Source organism: Stegostoma tigrinum, chromosome 8 (assembly GCF_030684315.1).
Source record: "Stegostoma tigrinum isolate sSteTig4 chromosome 8, sSteTig4.hap1, whole genome shotgun sequence".
In the NCBI taxonomy this organism is placed as follows: Eukaryota; Metazoa; Chordata; class Chondrichthyes; order Orectolobiformes; family Stegostomatidae; genus Stegostoma; species Stegostoma tigrinum.
The window spans coordinates 40,322,119-40,341,918 of record NC_081361.1 but is presented as its reverse complement, the minus strand read 5'-3'; the positions used below and the strand labels follow the sequence as shown (position 1 = coordinate 40,341,918).

The 19,800-nt window shown below is 40.0% G+C and overlaps 2 protein-coding genes across 3 annotated transcripts in view; both read left to right on the top strand.

Moving 5' to 3' along the window:
• Window positions 1–9,900, top strand: part of dbt (dihydrolipoamide branched chain transacylase E2) — a 47,394-nt gene extending 37,494 nt beyond the window's left edge. For both annotated transcript variants that reach the window (XM_048539879.1, XM_048539881.2), the window contains 5 exons: window positions 510–676; window positions 1,494–1,571; window positions 5,815–6,006; window positions 8,216–8,287; window positions 8,392–9,900. In XM_048539879.1, the coding sequence (XP_048395836.1) occupies window positions 510–676; window positions 1,494–1,571; window positions 5,815–6,006; window positions 8,216–8,287; window positions 8,392–8,559 (677 nt within the window). In that variant the 3' untranslated portion in view covers window positions 8,560–9,900. The remainder of the gene's footprint in view (window positions 1–509; window positions 677–1,493; window positions 1,572–5,814; window positions 6,007–8,215; window positions 8,288–8,391) is intronic.
• A 5,641-nt stretch (window positions 9,901–15,541) lies between these two features.
• LOC125456555 (dynein light chain Tctex-type protein 2B) lies at window positions 15,542–17,343 on the top strand. The gene has a single exon (XM_048539789.2). It carries the CDS (start codon window positions 15,814–15,816, stop codon window positions 16,414–16,416), a length of 603 nt encoding a protein of 200 aa, XP_048395746.1. The 5' UTR covers window positions 15,542–15,813; the 3' UTR covers window positions 16,417–17,343.
• Window positions 17,344–19,800: the final 2,457 nt, after the last annotated feature.

The window sequence follows — 19,800 nt, the reverse complement described above, 5'->3', positions numbered from 1 at the left end:
GCATTGAAATATTTGTTCAGTATGCCAGAAAGTGACACTAAGCGAAGAATTATCTACTGTTTCTTTTATGGGGATTTCTCACATCATTGCTACTGCTGAAAACAGTGGTTGAAGGTTTGTTGTATGTTCGTTCTACCCATTTTTTCTAGGTTAAATAGGTGAAAAAGCACAAGCTGCTGTGGCAAGTTTTCAAGCAGCCAGTTCCAGAACCATGGGATACTCCCCCTGGAGAGTATGTAGAGATTGGCATGGGGAAATCATTAAAACATGAAGGGCAGAAGGTGCAAGACATTTTCAAAGATTCTGTTTGGCTGCAGCCAACAATCCATGTAAATCAATTTCAGCCATGAAAATTCATATATGAACTAGTTAGATAAGAATCTTCTCATTGTAAACCTGTAACATATCAACAACTAAATCCGTGGAATGATCTTATTCTTAAATATTATGTACACAAATTTTACAAAACGTAATAGTCAGGAAACAGCTTGGATATTTTTTGACTACAGGGATCCAGAAATCTATGGTAAAGACCATGACTGCTGCTCTGAAAATTCCTCATTTTGGCTACTGTGATGAAGTGGATTTAACTCGTCTTGTGAAGCTACGGAAAGAGCTAAAAGTTGTGACTGAAGATCGAGGGATCAAGCTCTCTTTCATGCCATTCTTTCTGAAGGTGGGAAGAACAAAATAAATCAGAATGTTGACTGCAGTCAAAGCTGAAATTTGCATTTTAAAGGTGTTTGCATTTAAAAACACTTGAAAATAAGAACTTCATATGAACTGAAAGTTGCAGTGTTGAGTTTTAATCCACTGGGACAATTCAGTGCAAATCTTCTCTCTTCACATCTGCTGAATAGCGTGTGTTGGTTGTTGCTTGGAAATTTTTTTTTCTTCTAATTTCTTTATATTTGCTTTTGTTTGTTTCTGTTATTGAAGGCTTTCAATCCCATTCATCAAAGTTTCAACACTTACATGTACTTGGTAGTTGAATTTGTGCCTGACGTGTCTCTTGATGGATAGATGTTTTTTGCGTAGTTCAGAGAGAAAAATCCAAAATTCCCTGTACTTAATGACCTGCATCTACAAATAAATGTTAGTTGTAGAATTCAAAGGGAAATGTTTCCATGGCAATTTACAACAACAGGAAACATGTTCTTAACAGTATGACGAGTTTCACAGGAGATTGCACAAAAAATAATATGTTTCAAATTTCAGTCTTTAAATGTGTAAAAAGTGACAGTTATTAGTTGTAATACCTCTGTAATGTGCACCGAATATTTTAGTCAAACTATTTGAAACAATTACCGACCCAGTGGTAAATGATTTGGGATAGCTGATTTTATTTTTATGCCTTTAGACAAATATGAAAATGTGAGAAGCAGTCATTTGAAGTACAATCCATTTCATTTATTTAAAGATTTTAAAAAAAGTGGCTTCTAAAATTGAATAAATGTAATCCATTGAATTGGTTTTGTGCTTGATTTTAATAGGCAGCATCTTTGGGTTTGCTACAATATCCTATCCTAAATGCTTCTTTGGATGAAAACTGCCAATTTGTAACTTATAAGGTAAGGAAACTATATAATTGTCACACATGAAGCTGAAAAATGACTATTAAGAAAAACAGCTCACTTTTGTGGATTCTCTAAATATTAATAAACCTTAAACAGTTACAGTTATTTCCAGAGATAAATGATTTCTGCTAATTTGTCTATAACTTAGTTTGATTAATGTGACATGATTTAGTTCAGCAGTAAAATTTATACCTGAAGAATTTTGAATTTCCCTTCACCAAAACTGTTAAATAAAATTTCAGACTCTCATGTGTATGTACTTTTTGGGTACATTCTGTGCTCAACTTTATTACATTAAAGAACAATTACTTGTAAACTAACAATGGCAAACAAGGTTCAGAGTTGTATTTGGACAACTTCATCTGAATTTAGACATGCAGTATTCTCATAGAAGAACACATTGTGATTTCAATTTTTGGATCCGATAACATATTCCTTAAATAATTAATCTAACAAGGCCCTGTGGTGTGTTTTCTTCTAAGTTAATGATTAAGTAACAGAAATAGTTTTATATCCATAGCTACACTGTTTAACTTTCATTATACAGTCTGCTGCTAGTGCCTAACCATTGTACATCCTCGAAAACTAAATATACAGATTTCTTGAAATCTGACCAGAAAGATAGAGCTAGTCACATTCAACTTGCAATTTTAATTTTGATGTCAGAATGTTATATAGTTCTCAATGTGTCATTAACATTTTGTTAAGTCTTGTCCAATGTCAGTAAGCTTACACAGGAATTTCAGTCCTGCATCTGAAGTACTTTTCTTTGTTTGGCTTTTTAGGGATCATTTTATTTTAAATGCAGTATTGTTTTTAATTCTGTCACCATCTGTACAGGTTGCAGGGGGAGTCTAGTTCATGAGTATGGATTGCAAATTTACCCATGCTGGTCAGGAACAGCAAAATTGCTTTTCTCATTAATATCAATCACAGAGTAGTATCAATAAAATCTGCTCCCTAGAAATTCTTCTTCTAATCATTGCCCAAAGCAATCTGTAACCAGTGGTTCTCTTGAGAACTAAAGATGAATTTGACTATCACATACTTCTTTTAGCAAGCTCAGCTTTATAAGTCATAGAAACCCTACAGTGTGGAAACAGGTTCTTTGGCCCAACAGGTCCACATCGAACCTCAGAGTCTCCCACCCAGACCAGTCCCTTGTAACCCACCTAATCTACACATCCCTGAACACTACGGACAGTTTAGCATGGCCAATCCAACTAACCTGCGCATCTTTGGACTGTGGGAGGAGACTGGAGCACCCGGAGAAAACCCACGCAGACATGGGGAGAACATGCAGACTCCACACGGACAGTTGCCCAAGGCTGGAATTGAACCCGAATCCCTGGTGCTGTGAGGCAGCAGTGCTAATCACTGAGCCATTGTGCCTCCCCTTTCTTGTTAGAACTGCTTGCTGGGCTTTAGGGATGAGATGATGACAGTAAACATAGATTCTGTTTGATTTTTGCATTTAGTGTATCCTAAATGCTGCATTTCATTGATTTGTGTCTCAACCATCAATTGCATCCTTTGTTGCAGAATTATTGCAATGTCATTGCCAGGGTTTTGGTGCTCTGTTTTGTGGCAGAATGATTTCACTTGAGTACCTCTGCTGGGCTAAACTTAATATCAAACAACACTCTCTTGTTTATTTTTGGGGAGGTGGCAATATCACATAGACGAGGGAATAATCTGGCTTAAATGAGAGATTAAATGTATGAACAAGATCAGGCTAAATTTTACAAGTGTAAGTTAGACTCATACAAGAGTACAATAAGGTAACCAGGGAATGCAACACAGTTCAAAGTGTAAATAAACAAAGTCCTACACCATTAGTTATAGATGAGAAGTGAGTTTTCCTCTGCATTAGCCAACTTTTATCTCTCAAAAAGTACAATCAAAAATACATTATTTTAGTTATTGTATCACTGCAGTTAGTAGGACTTTGTTGTGCATAACAAGACTGCAACATATTTTTCCATATTAAGATGAGGTTTCGAAGGTGGTTCATTTGGCTATACGGTAATTTAGAATTTCATGCATATTATGAAAAATGACAAATAAATCCAAATTCTGTATAGCTATTATGTGTTCTTCCTGTGAGTGTTACAGCATCAGTATAATTTGCAAAATATGATACGTACACTTCTCAGCAGCTTTTCTCCAGCAGTTGGATGCTTCAGTATAAATCTGGTGACATGCTAGTTCAGTGGTTAGCATTGTCGCCTCACAGCACTAGAGGTATGGGTTTGATTCCTTGGGTGAATGTCTGTGTGGAGTTTGCACATTCTCCCCATGTCTGCGTGCATTTCCTCTTGATGGTCCAGTTTCCTCCCACAGTCCAAAGATGAGCAGGAGTTAGGTGGATTGGCCATGTTGATTTGTCCTGTAGTGTCCAGGGATGTGCCTGCTAGGTGGATTAGCTATGGTAATTACTGGCTCACAAGGATAGGGTCGGGGGGAAGGATGCTGTTTGGAGGATCGGTGCAGACTTGATGGGCCAAAAGGCCTTTTTCAGCACTGTAGGAATTCTGTGATTTAAATCATTGTTAGTACATGGTGAATGTCAGAGGCATTTTTCTTGTGATTCTTTATAACATCGCTTTGAGTCTTATTCCTTAGATAGAGAATGACATTTTGAATATGTAAGTCAAAATGCAGTAAAGTGTGGGAAAACTCTTTAGAGTCCACTGACAGCTGCAGAATAGCAGATAAGTTTTACTCCTGAAGTCACTGTGCTAATTTTAAAGAAGGTGACAAAGTAGATTTCAATATTGTCTATAAAGAAAATGCAGTAGAATGGTCAGCTGCATGCAAACTAGGTATCCCCAAGTTTTGCAGCATGTTTTCCACATTGTGGATGACTTTGTACCATGGTAATGTCTTTCTCCCTCCCAAAGTCCACAAACCCAACTGCCCCGGTTGACCCATTGTCTCTGCTTGCTTCTGCCCCACTGAATTCATTTCCCCTTATCTTGACTCTATCTTTTCCACCCTGGTCCAGGAACTCCCAACCTACATTCAGGATACTACCCACGCCCTCCACCTCCTCCAGGACTTTCAATTCCCTGGCACCCAAAACCTCACCTTCACCATGAACATCCAGTCTCTGTATACATGTATCCCCAACACAGATGGCCTAAAAACCCTCCACTTCTTCCTCTCCCACAGGCGTAACCAGTCCACCCCCACTGACACCCTCATCTGCTTAACAGAACTTGTCCTTCCCACTAACAATTTTTCCTTTAACTCCTCCCTCTTCCTACAAACCAAAGGGGTGGCTGTGGGTACCTCTGTGGTTCTGAGCTCTGCCTGCTTCTTCTTTAGGTATGTTGAACAGTCCCTCGTCTGCTGCTACACCAGCGCCATCCCACACACCTCTTTCTCCACTACATTGATGACTGTATCGGTGCTGTCTCATGCTCCCATGAAGACCTTGAACAGTTTGTCAACTTTACTAATGCCTTTCACTCCAACCTCAAATTCACCTGGACCACTTCTGACACCTTCCTCCCCTTCCTGGGCCTCTCTGTCTCCATATCTGGTAACCATCTCAGCACTGACTTCTATTTCAAACGCACCGACTCCCACAGCTACCTTGACTACACCTCCTCTCACCCATTGTCCTGCAAAAATGCGATCCGTTACTCCTAAATCCTCCACTTTTGCCGTATCTGCTCCCAAGATGGAGTGTTTCACTCGGGGACATCCCACCCTTCTTACCTCTATTTATTTCTCAGCTCCCTTCTCCCTTCCCAGTCATGATGAAGGGTCTAGGCCCAAAATGTCAACTTTCCTGCTGCTCTGATGCTGCCTGACCTGCTGCATTCCTCCAACTCCACACTGTATCAACTCTGACTCCAGCATCTGCAGTTCTTGCTGTCTCTATATAAACAATTCCTGCTTCTTGAGTGAAGGTCTTTAGTAAAAATGTGGCATGAGTTTATTTGTAAGGCTTGAATGGTTAAATCCAGTGAGGTGCTGTTGTGTTCTTCGATTCCAAGTACCAGGCCCAACAGAAGCATTCACTCCTGTATTGCACCTGCTAAGGTGTGACGGACTGTTATGATAAAACAAGTGACTGATAAATAACTTTAACTTAATAAATTAACAGCAAATTCTTACTGTGGTGAAGAAAATGTTAACAGTCTTGAATGAGAGTTACTTCAATTGCATGTGTGTAATTTGTGAAATATTTATTTGGCTTACTTCTGACACTTATATTTTTGACTAGGCTTCCCACAACATAGGTATTGCTATGGATACGCAGCAAGGTCTGATTGTTCCAGTTGTTAAGAATGTTCAGGTCCTTAGTGTCTTTGAGATTGCAGCAGAATTAAACCGGCTGCAGACTTTGGGCTCTGCTAATCAGCTGGGGACAAATGACCTCACTGGAGGGACATTCACTCTTTCCAACATTGGCACGGTCAGTAAAATACAGTTTCTTTACAGAGGCTTCCTATGTCTTTGCCTTTCGTTTGCTTTCTAATAATCCACCACATATACTAATATTTAGTATTAATTATTAATGCTACTAATAGTAATTATTATTTATTTATTAATTAATACCACATTTTTGACAGATATTTGAAGTATAAAACAGATATAGTTTCTGTAAGAATGTGATTTGTTATTATTACTGACCTTCGGATACCCCGCTGCCATCACAAGATCCGTGTTCTCAGCAGTTTTCTCTGACTGCAGCCTTCTGTCATGTCACTTGCTTGAAAAAAGTGTTAGTCATTTGAATTCTAAACCAAATAAGGAATGATTCAAGTAATGAGTTCTGCCATCCACTGCAAGAATGCATAAGACAATATTAGAGTGCTGTGAGAGACATTAACTTGTATACGATTCAGAGGTAAAAGGATAAAATTTAACTGCAGCTGATAAATAATATGACTAACTTAATTTATATAATTTGACATGTAACTAAATTAAAACAATATTGTATGTGTATTTCTACTTATCAGACTTAATTCAGGTTCAAATCTAGCCTGGAGGCTACCCATTTATTAGTCTAGTGTGATGTACGTTTAAAGCAGCATTAAACTTGTTGCTGGTAAACAATCTCCATTAGGAACCCATTGTTCTGTACAAGTAATTAATGTATCAGCCATACTTGAGCTACTACAGAGGTGCTGCTGTAAGAGATGCTCTTGGTGTAATGCATGTATTTTTGTGTGTTTTTTTTTGTTCTGTTTCCTGTTTTGAATTGCTGAGAGTTGAGCCGAAAATTTTTCATCTCATGTTCCTGATGTCGTTCACCCCAAGAAAATAAAATTTGAACTGTAGATTTGTTTAACAAAACTTCCAAGTATATTCTTTACACACACACGCTTTCTGATATTTTTCCAACTGGCTATTTGAGGCTATACTGCAAATCTGTCTTTTAAACCTAATATCAAGATTATCGATTTTGTCATGCAAAGCAGTTTCTCAAGTATTGAAGTAACATGGGCATGTGAATAGGGCTAAATACTGAGCTGAATCTAGGATGAATGGTGCCTGAACAGTTATTACGATAGAATTACATTGTGCTCACAACCTGATGTACAAACAGGGAAGTGAAGCTGGTTAGTAATCATTAAATCCCATGTTGAAATTACAGTGTTGCAGTTAATTTTGTCTGGCTGTTTTATTTATCACTTGTACAATGGAGATTGGAAGGATTGCTTTATGCAATTTTCATCTTGATACGAGTGAACAGTGAGAAAGTGATGGACATGGCAGATATTAGCATGTGTCGTCCTTATAAAAACATTGAATGAGCACTATATCGTTTTAGATTGAGTGTGCTCCACACGATTGGCAAACAATGAGATATCACTTAATTTAATTAGTTAGAGTTTAAATCCTTTTTTAAACGCTACATATAAGCCTTTCTATCAAACAAAACGTCTTAATATATCAATTTTGTTTCCCTCAATTCCTTAGTCATACCCACTGTTGATTTTAAATTTGCAGGAAGTTTAGATTGAGCCTTATGATTCTCATTGGTTCTTCATTCTCTGCTGCAGGGATCTCGTATTTATGCAGTACTTCATTCAGCTGACTGCTTCTGTTCTTCTTATCCACCAAACAAAACCAGGCTGGCAAGTTGGGCAGCCCTGGCATTTACGCTCATTACCTTTTGGTCTTGAGTAAAATTTTTAGTTACATGAGCATTGGGTTTTTTTTACATTTTAATCCTCATTATTAATGTAGTCTTTAAAATTTGACTGGTGTAATCAAATGAATCATTCAATTAAAATTTTGTTTACTCTTCTGCTCGTTAGTTTAGTATAATGTTGCCATTCCTGCTCACAAGTTAAAATCAATGTGGTGACTGGATCACAAAGTGATTATAAAGCCAACAGATCCATCCAATGAATTTTACCTGTTAGTAATTATATTAAATTGTATACCCATAAGTTGCAACTAGCTGTGGGTACTGTATGTAATATGCTGGACCTATACTGATAACATTTATGATGCCTGTGTGCACAGTGACATTGACTCATTGCCAGTTGGATAACCAGTTCAATCTCCACTGTTCAACTGACAATGCAGTTTCTTTTGTTTAATTGTAAAGTAAGTTTTAGAATGTGGAATGCTTCAGTGATGTTTACTGTGCTGTATCTGTGTGTTTGTAGATTGGTGGCACTTATGCTAAACCTGTGATACTACCTCCAGAAGTAGCTATTGGAGCTATTGGAAAGATACAGGTGTGTAATTTGGTATAATTATTCTTGTGATTGTGCAATGCAAATATTAGCTAATAATTTCCGATTGTTTTACACACGTCTAATTGAGATGTTTAATGCTTTAGGTCCTGCCACGATTTAATGATAGAGGTGAAGTAATCAAGGCTCAAATCATGAATGTAAGCTGGTCAGCTGATCACCGGATTATTGATGGAGCCACAATGGCCCGATTTTCAAACCTTTGGAAATCCTACTTGGAGAATCCTGCATCCATGCTGCTAGACCTAAAGTAAAAAAAGGTCATTGATAAACAACAACTTAGTTCAACAGACCACTTTCAAGAGTAATAGGTTTTATTTCAAATTGATTTATAAATGCTGCCATGGTCTTTTGTTTTGGTTTTTTTTTCTTTCTGAACAGTGACTTGTGTAAAGCAGTGGTTTATATTTAGTAGAGGTCAGATTTTGGTTCTTTTATTAAAGCAAATGATGGAAGGGGTGTAATTCTTGCAGGGTGAAGTTTGCATTAAACATCTTCTCTACTTCCTCTTCCTTTAAACTCTCTCCAAGTCTCCCCTGCCCACCAAAAACAAAAATGGTAAGGTTGTTGTGAAAAGTTAGTATTATAGCATCTAGCTTTAACTGTATAAACACATGCCATAATTCAATCAAAACGGTTTGCAGTCTAATTTGTTTATTATCCCTGTGCCTCCAAGCACTGAAGCCTTCTATAAGCTTTCAGAATACATTTGTTGCTTCTGTTACACGATGGCTGCAGAAGTTTTACAACCGATTGTGGGATATTAGAAATGTTCAGAACAATGGCATGTTAATAATTTGTACTTTTAAGCAGGCCTAATGTTATTGGTTACATTTTGGTGCAGAAACACTACTCGGTGCTCGAAGCTTTCATATAGTTTTATTTAACTGATGATTTCCAGGTTCTGATTCATTGAGAAACATTATATTCCAACATTAATTTAAAGCCGAAATATCATGTGTAAACTATCTACGATATATAATTGTTCTGATCTTTTAAAAGATTGGTCACAATAAATATTTACTGTGAAACAACAGCTTCTGCAGGAGGCTTTAATTTTGTAACACTTTATAAAAGGTATAACTTGCGCTGTACTAACAGGTTTCGAGATTATTTGATGGAAGAATATTTACATAATTGCTTTGAGATTTTGGAAGGAGAAATATATTTGTAAATTCCAATTTGCTTTGGATGTGACTTCTATTTTTACTAACTTCATGTATTTCACTAAGATTTCTTCAGGTATCAAAGCTCTTTCATTGTGCATCATTTGTTTCCATGAACAGTTGTGTTTTTGTTCCAATCTGTTGCCTTTTTTTCCAGTATTGAAGCTGAAATGCTATCAAAATGTACATCATTTCATCTGAATAACAAGTGTACATAAAGCCCAGTATTGTACTATAAACTAAAGATTACGTTTAGCAATGTGCTGTGAAATCTATAACTAGTTACTTAAATGCAACATACAAAAACTTTAAATGTCACTATTGGCTTTAGGAGACAGAGACAGAATAATTATTATATCATTTGTGGTATCTTGAGTTTATGCTGTCCATTCTGGAGTTATGTTTGATACTAAAAGAGTCTTCTCCCTCTGTCACTTTTGTCTCACTTGTTTCCCATTCCATTTTTAGGTAACCTGCACACTAGCAGTTGATATCTTCAAAAAGAGGAAATAAACTTTTCTCTCCCTTTTTACCAGTCGGTTGGGTACCTGTACCAGGAGCCCAAGTACTTGAGATTTTGAAACAACCTGGTGAGAAATTACCACAGCTTGAGTGTCTGTTCAATCCAACTGCAAAACACAAACCCTTGCTTTTCTTAAAATTATTAAGTAGTATAGCTAGGAAGGAAGCTTTTCATATAACAAGGTGTCAAGGTGGAGGAATACAGCAGGCCAGTCAACATCAGACGAGCAGGAAAACTGACTTTTTGGGTCAGGACCCTCCTTCAGAAAGCTTTCTGAAGAAGGGTCCCGACCCGAAAAGTCAGCTTTTCTGCTCTTCTGATGCTGCCTGGCTTACTGTGTTCCTCCACCTCGACACCTTGTTTCATCGGACTCCAACATCGGCAGTTCTTACTGTCTCTAAGGAAGCTTTTCAACTTGTTGTGTCGGCCCGCTCTTTAAAAGAATTATCCAATTAGTCACACTTCCCTGCTTCTTGTTGTTGACACTGCAGTTTTTTTCACACTTCTTTGAATTTATTTTGCAAAGTTGTTAAATATGCATCCACCAAGCTTTCAGTGCATTCCAGATCTTAAACCAAATAAGCATTTTACCATATGGAATCTTCATTTTTCTGGCAATTGCCTTAAAAATTATGTCAAATTTGAGTCCTATGGTTGATTACCAGGTAGTGTGGATGAGCCGAGACATCTTGGTGTCCAAGTGCATAGATCCTTGAAAGTTGCCACGCAGGTTGATAGCATTGTTAAGAAGGCATATGGTGTGTTTAGGTTTTATTGGTAGAGGGATTGAGTTTCGGAGCCACGCTATGAGGTCATCTTGCAGCTGTACAAAACTCTGGTGCGGCCACACTTGGAGTATTGTGTACAGTTCTGGTCGCCGCATTATAGGAAGGATGTGGAAGCATTGGAAAGGGTGCAGAAGAGATTTACCAGGATGTTGCCTGGTATGGAGGGAAGGTCTTGTGAGGAAAGGCTGAGGGACTTTAGGCTGCTTTTGTTAGAGAGAAGGTTAAGAGGTGACTTAATACAGACATTCAAGATGATCAGAGGATTAGATAGGGTGGACAGTGAGAGCCTTTTTACTGGGATGGTGATGGCTAGCATGATGGGTCATAGCTTTAAATTGAGGGGTGATAGATATAGGACAGATGTCAGGCATAGGTTCTTTGCTCAGAGAATAGTAAGGGTGTGGAATGCCCTGCCTGCAACAGTAATAGACTCGCCAACTTTAAGGGCATTTAAATGGTCATTGGATAACCATATGGACGATAATGGAATGGTGTAGGTTAGATGGGCTTCAGAGTAGTTTCACAGGTTGGCGCAACATCGAGGGCCGAAGGGCCTGTACTGCGCTGTAATGTTCTATCATCTGGAAATAGTTTCTCCTTCTTTAACCTATTAAAATCCTTCAAAATGTTAAATAGGTTTAGCAAATCTCTTAATCTTTTTTGCTTTAAGACTATGAAACAAGAAACTGAAGTAGGCCATGTGGCCCATTGAGTCCATTCTGCCATTCAGTAAGATCATGGCTGATCTGATAACCCTCAACTCCACTTTCCTGCCTTTTCTCCCATAACCACTGATTTCCTTAATGATTAGTAATCTATTTCAGCCTTGAATATACTCAATGGCCTAGATGGCTGTTTGTGTTTAGGAATTCTACAGATTCACTATCTATTGAGAGAAGCAATTCCTCCTCCTCTCTGTCTTAAATAGGCAATCCCATATTCTGATATTATGCTTTCTGGTCCTCAACTATGCCACAACTCTCCATACATACGCTGTCATGTCTCCTCTCAATTCTTCTTTCCTCTGTTGCGCACAAGTCAACCTATTTAATGTCTCCTCATAATGCAGTCCCTCCATATCTGGTATCAACCCAGTGAACCTTCTTCTGGACTGCCCCAAATATCAGTATATCCATCCATCTGTCCGTCAGAATAGTTCACAGTCAATTCAGCTGTGGTCTGACTGGTGCCTCATACAATTTTAGCAAGACCTTTCTACTTTCATACTTAATTCCCTTTGAAACATAGGCCAACCATTTGCCTTCCGTTTCTCACGGCTTTTTATGTAATTGAAGTCTTCTATGTCTGGTATTATTCTAGTAAGTTTCCTCTGCACCTACTCTAGATGTTGACCTTGCTCCTAAAGTTTTGGCAAGAATATTGCAGCTGAGATCCAACCAGTGCTTTGTGAAAGTTCAGCCCAACTTCCTTGCTTACGTGGGATCAAGAGTGGGCCATGCAACCATGTCCAGCCTTTGTCTGCTATATATTCTGATCATGGCAGATTGAAACCTTCGATGCCTTTACACCTATCATAACATATACACCATTGTTAGTTAAAAATCTGTCAATTTCTACCATAAAAATGCTCATGACTGAGCTTCTACAACTCTGGACACGGGAATTCCAAAGATTCGCAACAGTCTAAGTAAAAACATTGCTCCTCATCTCTGTTCTAAGTGGCATCCCCTGTATGTTATATTGTGCCCCTTGGTTCTGGATTCCTCGACCAGGGTAAAGCCTATATTTGTCTCTGCCCTCGCTATCCCTTTAAGTATTTTGTTGATTTCAGTGAGATCACTGCTCGTTCGTCAAAACTCGAGATAATACAGGCTCAGTTTCCATTCTTACTCTTCATAGGACAGTCCCGCCATCACAGGAACAAATCTAATGAACTACCATTACACTCCCTTTTGGCAATAATATCCTTCCTGAATTAAGACGACTAAAGCTGCACACAGCACTCCAGGTTAACTCTAACCAGGCTTACCAACAAGATTTCATTATTCCTGTAGTCAAATCCTCGTGTAATCAGTGCTAATATTCCATTAGCAATGTTCGCTCTAAGCTTGTCAGCCACTTGGAAGTTTCATGCACACCATTGGTGTGCAGACACATTGACTTCTGATTCTGGAAGCCACAGTTGCACTCGGACCTCGGAGATCCACGCAGCAGCAAGAAATATTAGAAGGAACGTAGTCTATTAACCTTTCTTATAGCTTGCTGCACCTGCATGTTAGCCTTCAGTGACTTGTTGATAAGGACACCTAGGTCCTACTTCTTACCATTTGAGAAACACTCTGCACATCTGTTCTTCCTGCCGTTGTGATAATTTCATAATTCTTAATATTAAATTCCATCTGCCATGTTCTTGCCAACCATTAAATGTGTTCAAAACCTCCTGAAGTTGCTTTGCACTTTTCCTGTCAACATACATTCCTGTTTAGCTTTGTATTGTCCGCAAATTTGGAAATATTACATTTCATTCCCATTTCGAAGTCATTGATATATATTATGAACAGCTGGGGCTCAAATACTTATCCTTATGGTTCCCCCACTAGTCAGGCTATGGCAGTATATTATCTCCAAACCCATGTGTTTAACTTTTCTAACCTATGGGAACCTTATTGAAAGCCTTCAGAAAATCCAAGTACATTATGTCCATTGATTCTCATTTATCACTTCTGTTGATAACATCGTCAAAGAAAATCCCGAGTTAATCAAACATGATTTCCCATTTGCAAATCTAGACTGACTATGCCCAATCAGATCATTATTATTCAAATGTACATTTATCACAGTCTTTAAAATAGATTCTAACATTTTTCCTCCTCCTGTTGTAAGGCTAACAGGTCTAAAATTCCCTTAATTCTCTCTTACCCCCTTTTTAAGTTGGTGGGGGGTGACATTTGTTGCTTTTACATCCACCGGAATCCCTCTATAGAATTTTGGAAGATATTCACCAATGCATCAGCTATCTCTATAGCCATTTCCTTTAGCACTCCAGGATGTAGAACATAACGTACCAGGGACTTAACTTTCAACATTATTAATTACTCCAGTACAATTGTCTGATTAATTTCTTCCAACTCGTCCTCCTTTCTAGCCACTTGGATCTGTAGTTCTGGCAAGTTTATTGTATCTTCTATAGTGAATACAGACAGCAAGTGATCATTTCGATTCTCAGTCATTTCTCTATTCCCCATTATAAAGTTTCCTGTCTCTGTCTGTAATAGACCTACATTTGACTTAGCTAAATCTTTTTTGTATCTATAGCAGAGTTTACAGTCCATTTTTTATGTTTTATTTGTTAGATTGCATGCATGTCCTGTTCTTCCTTTCCTTATCAGTTTCCTGTCCATTTTTGCTGTATTCTTAAAAACTTACCAATCTTCAGATATTCTACTGTTTCTGGAAATTCTCCAATCCTCTGGCACTATGTGAAATGAACGAAGCTTGGAAGATTATTGTCAGTGCCTCTGCAATTTGCACATCATTTCCTTGGATAGTCTTGGGTGCATTTCATTCACTCCTGGTACTTTATCAATTTTTAAGTATTGACAGTTTCTCCGATGGCTATTCCTTATCAATTTTAAACCCTTCTGAGACTAATGCAATGTGATTACTTCATAGCTCTGCCATAAGCTTCTGTGCATAAATGCCACTTTTGGTCCCTAATTAGCCCTGCTGCCCATTTTATCAGCCTTTAACAGTTGAAATGCTTCATAGAAGACTTTAGGGATTCCCATTAAGTTACATTATGTCACTACTCAGAATCCCTCCTTGCTGCTTTTATTTCCTTTTACACATCCTGTCAGAACCTTCTGTATTCAACTTGGTTCTCAATTGTATTTTCTACCTGACACTACCATAAACACAATTTTCCATCCAGGGACCTATGGATTGTTTGCTCCACTTCTTCCTCTTGAGGGAATAATCTTAATTGTGTTCATTACATCTCCTTTTTGAAGATAGCCCATTTGTCAGCAAATGTTTTCCATTAATCTTCAGTTACAATCTATTTAGCAAAGCTCTGCTCTTGCTCCGTTAAAGTCAGTTTGTTGTTATTTTTCACCATCATCCTGAACCTTATGAAAAAATGATCACTGTCCCCTAAATGATGTTCCACTGCCACTTGATCTAAGTGGCCTGCCTCATTCCAAAGAGCCAGGTCTGGCAGTGCTTCCTTTCTTGTTGGACTGATTACATCCTGCTGTAGGAAATTCTCCTCAACACAGTCGAGAAATGTCTGACCCTCCCTGTACCTTACCATTATCTCCATCTATATAATGGGTAATTAAAGTCCCCTGTTATAACTACTGTATGATGTTTGCACCTAACTTCGTTTCAGATTTGTTTCTGTACATTCTCTCCAAGAATGAGTGATCTTGAACCGTGTAATTGCACCTCTTTTTTTTTAAATTCCCTTAGCTCAACCCAAATCTATTCAATCCTTGAACTTTGTGGGACATCCTTATGTTGTACGCCATGAGACGTCCCTACAGGTAGTTAAAATAAAAGAAGCTTTGTGGCTGGGATAGGGTAATTGGATTCCTACCCATGGTCTGACTTGGACGTGTCTCTCACTCTGGACCAGAAAATCCGAGTTCAAATCATAGCTGCCTCAGAGCTCTGGGCATGTTGGTTCGAAAAATTATCAAATTTGGTATTCAGTTTTATTTAAAACTGACAGTTGTATTTGGAAGGCTGTAACTGGGTTGAAAACGGGTTAACGTTTGGGCTGAAAGAGCGGGGACGGGGTCGCTTGTATACAGTATGATGAGCACCAGGTAACGCAATTTATTTTCTCATTCCGCCTCCCCCTGGCTAGCTTCCTTCTGAATTCAAATATCCCACCTTCCCACTTCGGTTGCAGATGCGGCTCACAGCTGAGCTCCCCTGACATCCCCTCAGGTTCAGTTCAGTTCAGTTCCCCGCCCCCGCCTCACGGTATCAGGGATATGAGCTCGTACCAGCGAAACTAAAGGGAGAGAGACGTCAGTGTTTTCCCCGCCACACGCTGAAGCGAAAATGAGAAGTTGCGGCATCGGGGAGGCTGAGCGACTGAAGAAACCAAGCAGTTTGCAGGTAGTGCGTTTGGCCCGGGGCTGGTGCGGTCACCTATCCCAGGGATGGGCTTCGCCTGGAGGGGCCAGCGAACTGCACAGGAACTGGAGCCTGGCCCAGAACAGCAAGGAAAAGAGGCGAGAGAAAACCGAGCGGCTGGGCCAGAAGCAGCGCCCGAAACCCTGCCCCAGCCCCAGGGGCGGCGCCAGCAGCGCCGCCACGATCCTGTACGTGCCCCGAGCTGCCAGGACTTTCTCGGCCGAAGAGGCGCGGGTTGCCATTCGGCCCGTCCTAGAGGCCAGGCTGAAAGATGCCAAGTACGAGCCACACGGCTCGGCTCTGGCAGCAGTGGAGCTGGCTGAGTGTGTGAAGAAGGCGGTGAAAGCCCTGGGCTACGAGAGGTACAAGATCGTCTGCTACGTGGTCCTTGGGGCGACCACAGCTTCGGGTCTGTGCTGTTCTAGCAGAGCAGTGTGGAGTCCCACTGTGGACACGTACGCAGAAGTCTGCTTCCAGAACGACTCGCTGTTCGCTCTCTGCCTGGTATTCGCTGTGTATCACGAGTAATAACATGCAAAGCTGCTGCTACTCGGGATCGCCCCCTTGAGCATTGGCAGAGCCGCTCTTCACCGTGAACACAGAATCCGAGAGGACAACCTCAGCACCCGAAACAACCTGCAGTAAACTTACCGATCAGAAATTAACTTTCTGCCTTTTCTTGCGGATATCCAACATCGCAAGTCATTTTATTTTTTTAAAGAAAGAGGACTTTCTCAGCGCCTGTTTACTTTGTTATAAATTTCCGACTGGCTTGAAATGTAACCGCAGACAATGTGTGATCACGTTTCGGCGTCTCTTCAACTTGAAGGCGCTCGAGTCTTTCACCCTAAATCAGGTTTGCTCTCACAGGAGATTTGTTTTGTTTCTAAAAACCGACACTTTTGCATTTTGGACTCCAAACCAGTTTGTGTCCTTTAAAGCAGATAACGTTGTTACATTTTACTTGTACTAAATCGGTTGCTGTTAAAATATCGATCTTTTTTGTGGATTTCTGCCTCACGTTCCGTTCGTTCTCCCATTTTGTATATTAGCTGCATTGGACACAGAGGAGCTCCCGATGTATCTATCGGCTCTGCTGTTTGCTAACGTTAGTTATTTAATTTTGTTTACCGATATTTTAGCTGAAGTTATCGAGGCTTGTAAATGAAGAAAATGTTGGGTCTTAAAGGGAAATTGTAAGGCTTTAAAATGAGCTTTTTTTTCAAATGTAAAGGAAATCGATTCATGATTGTATAGTTCTTAGAGTTTCTAAACTAAAGAGCGGTAAAACCGACAAGGGGTTCCATTTCAATGTATCAATTCTCTGTATCTTCGGCCAGATGCCGTTGTCTGTCTGCCACAAGCTATGGGGCATGTTGGCAGAAGCATATCCTTCAACATTCTTCTTCAGATCCTTTCCACCTTTCTTTAAAAATAAATCACATTTCATCCAGAGTAATGCTTTTATTGCACCCCTGTTGACATAGTTGCGTTTTTAAAGTGGGGCGGTTTGCAGAGGCCGCTAGCGTTCAGACGTCACATTTCGAACGTGAAACTCGATTATAAACATTTTAGGATATAACCAAAGCCAGGGGAGAGATTCAAGAGGTTTGCATATCAGTGAGCCGCGCACTACAGCATTGACAGGAGGGCCAGTATATGTCAGCAATGTTGTGCAATTTTTGTCAATGACTATCAGCAGGGAGTCGGCGGACAAGGTCGATCAACCCGAGGGCAGTGCGTAGGATGGGTGGCGGGGGGTGGGGGGCGCGGGTGAGGGGGAGAGATGATTGTAATTAAAGCACATTTACAACAGAGTCATGGCAGGACGTCGCGAATTCTAAGCCATCCTCAGTTTCCAAAGTTTAGATGCGTTCTCCCTCATTATTCTTCCATTGCATTCTTAAAATAAATTCTCGTCCAGTTATCTTTCCTAAAAATTTTGAGTTGTACTCGAATAGCGATCCACGGGCACTGGGCATTCTTCTACCTCTGTGTAGGAAAGGGATAGATCATTACACCCCATAATCTCCAAGTAGAGTCTGGTCATCCTTTCCCTTGCTGTTAACACATCAGCCTCCCCACAGGAGTCTTTGGACAACAGCTCACTTCCAAACCTTTGCCTTCCTCCATTTCTGGGGCAAGGTCATTGGCCATTATTCACCATAATCCCACACACTCCTACCCACTGCCCTGATGACACTTACTCATGTCTTGCTTCCTGTGAGGACCCTGTTCCATTCTCCTAGATTCACATTACAGCTGACTGTGTTCCAATTCCCGTATTCCAACACCTTCTTCCTTCTAGTCAGCAACTCACTGCCGTGACCACCTACAGTCATAGGCATAGCCATACAACGCGAAAACAGACCCTTTGGTCCATACTGACCATGTTCCCAAACGAAACCAGTCCTTCCTACCTGCCTGCACTTAGTCCATATCCCTCCAAACCTTTCCTGTTCATGAACTTATCCAAAAGTCTTTTATTTGTTGTAACTGTAGCTGCATCCGCCACTTCCTCTGGCAGTTCATTCCACACATGATTCACTCTCTGGTTTAAAAAAAAGTTGATTCCTCATTGTTCTTTTTAAATCCTTTTCCTCTTAAAATATGCCCCCTAGTTTTGAACTCCCCTACCCTGGGGAAAAGACCCTTGTCAATCACCTTATCTATGCCCCTCATGATTTTATAAACCTCAATAAGGTCATCTCTCAATCTTTTAGGCTCCAGTGCAAACAAAAGTCCCAGCCTTTCCAGTCTATTTTTATATATCAGTCACTTGATTCCCAGCAACATCTTGGTAAATCTTTTATGAACCCTCACCAGTTGAGTAATATCCTTCCTCTAACTGGACGGCCAGAACTGCACACAGTTTGAAGTGTGTCGGTTGACTGTAAATATCTTGGGCTAGAAACTCATCCTGGGTTGGTGCTCAGAGAAGGCAGCAATCACCTTTTTTCACAGAAACATACATTCAGTTCCATTGAGACTGAGCAGTGGAAAGGAATGCCAGATATTGCAAGGTAAAGGTAGCTGCTGTTTGTACCACCATCAGGATGCATTTTCCACATATATCTTCTTCCTGGATAGTTAAAACTCAAACATGTTAGCATGAATCCCAATCTTCTGCAAAACTCCTACCAGTTATTGGCCTCGCCCACATCCCCAACCCAAATTCAAATTAGACCCCCTACTTCTTTATCACCTCTCCAATCTCTAACAATACTGCTCATATACCTCTGAGCAAACACTATGATAGCTCATTTTATAGCTCTTGCCACTCGCCTGCTCGATTAATTTTTTAACTCTACCATCCTCGGCTGGGTGTTCACTCGTAAGGAGTATCTACTTCTACACACATTGTTCCCCCCAAGTCATGTGCCCTTCCTTCTCCTCCTGAATATATCATATTCTTTGCATCACTTGTGAATTTGCCTTCTGTCCTCCACATTTCATACAGCTTGGGATGTTCAATGTCTCCTTCTCAATAAATTTCCTTTCCTGTTCATTCTTCGATCTGTGAGGACTGTGCTGGACTTTGCTGAATGAGACTGCTCGGTCTCCATCTAGTGGTGTTTGTACTGGTGCTATTCTGAGTCTGTGCCATGCCTGTTTTTGTCACTGATGACAAGTGCTGGAGATCACTTCACTTCAGCTTTGATGAAGAGTCACCCAGACTCCAGATGTTAGCTTGCTCTCTCCATGGATGCTGTCTGACCTGCTGTGATCTCCAGCATTTGTTGTTTTCCGTGCAATTTCCAGGTCCCAATTTTTTTTTGGCCATTTTCTGGCACTGCCTTTCTGATGTAGTCACTGACAACATGACCAGCACATCAAGGTAAATCTCCATAATCCCAGGGGGCCAGGGAGCTGCTCTCTCACCTACCATGAAGTCTTTTATTTAAAAAAAAC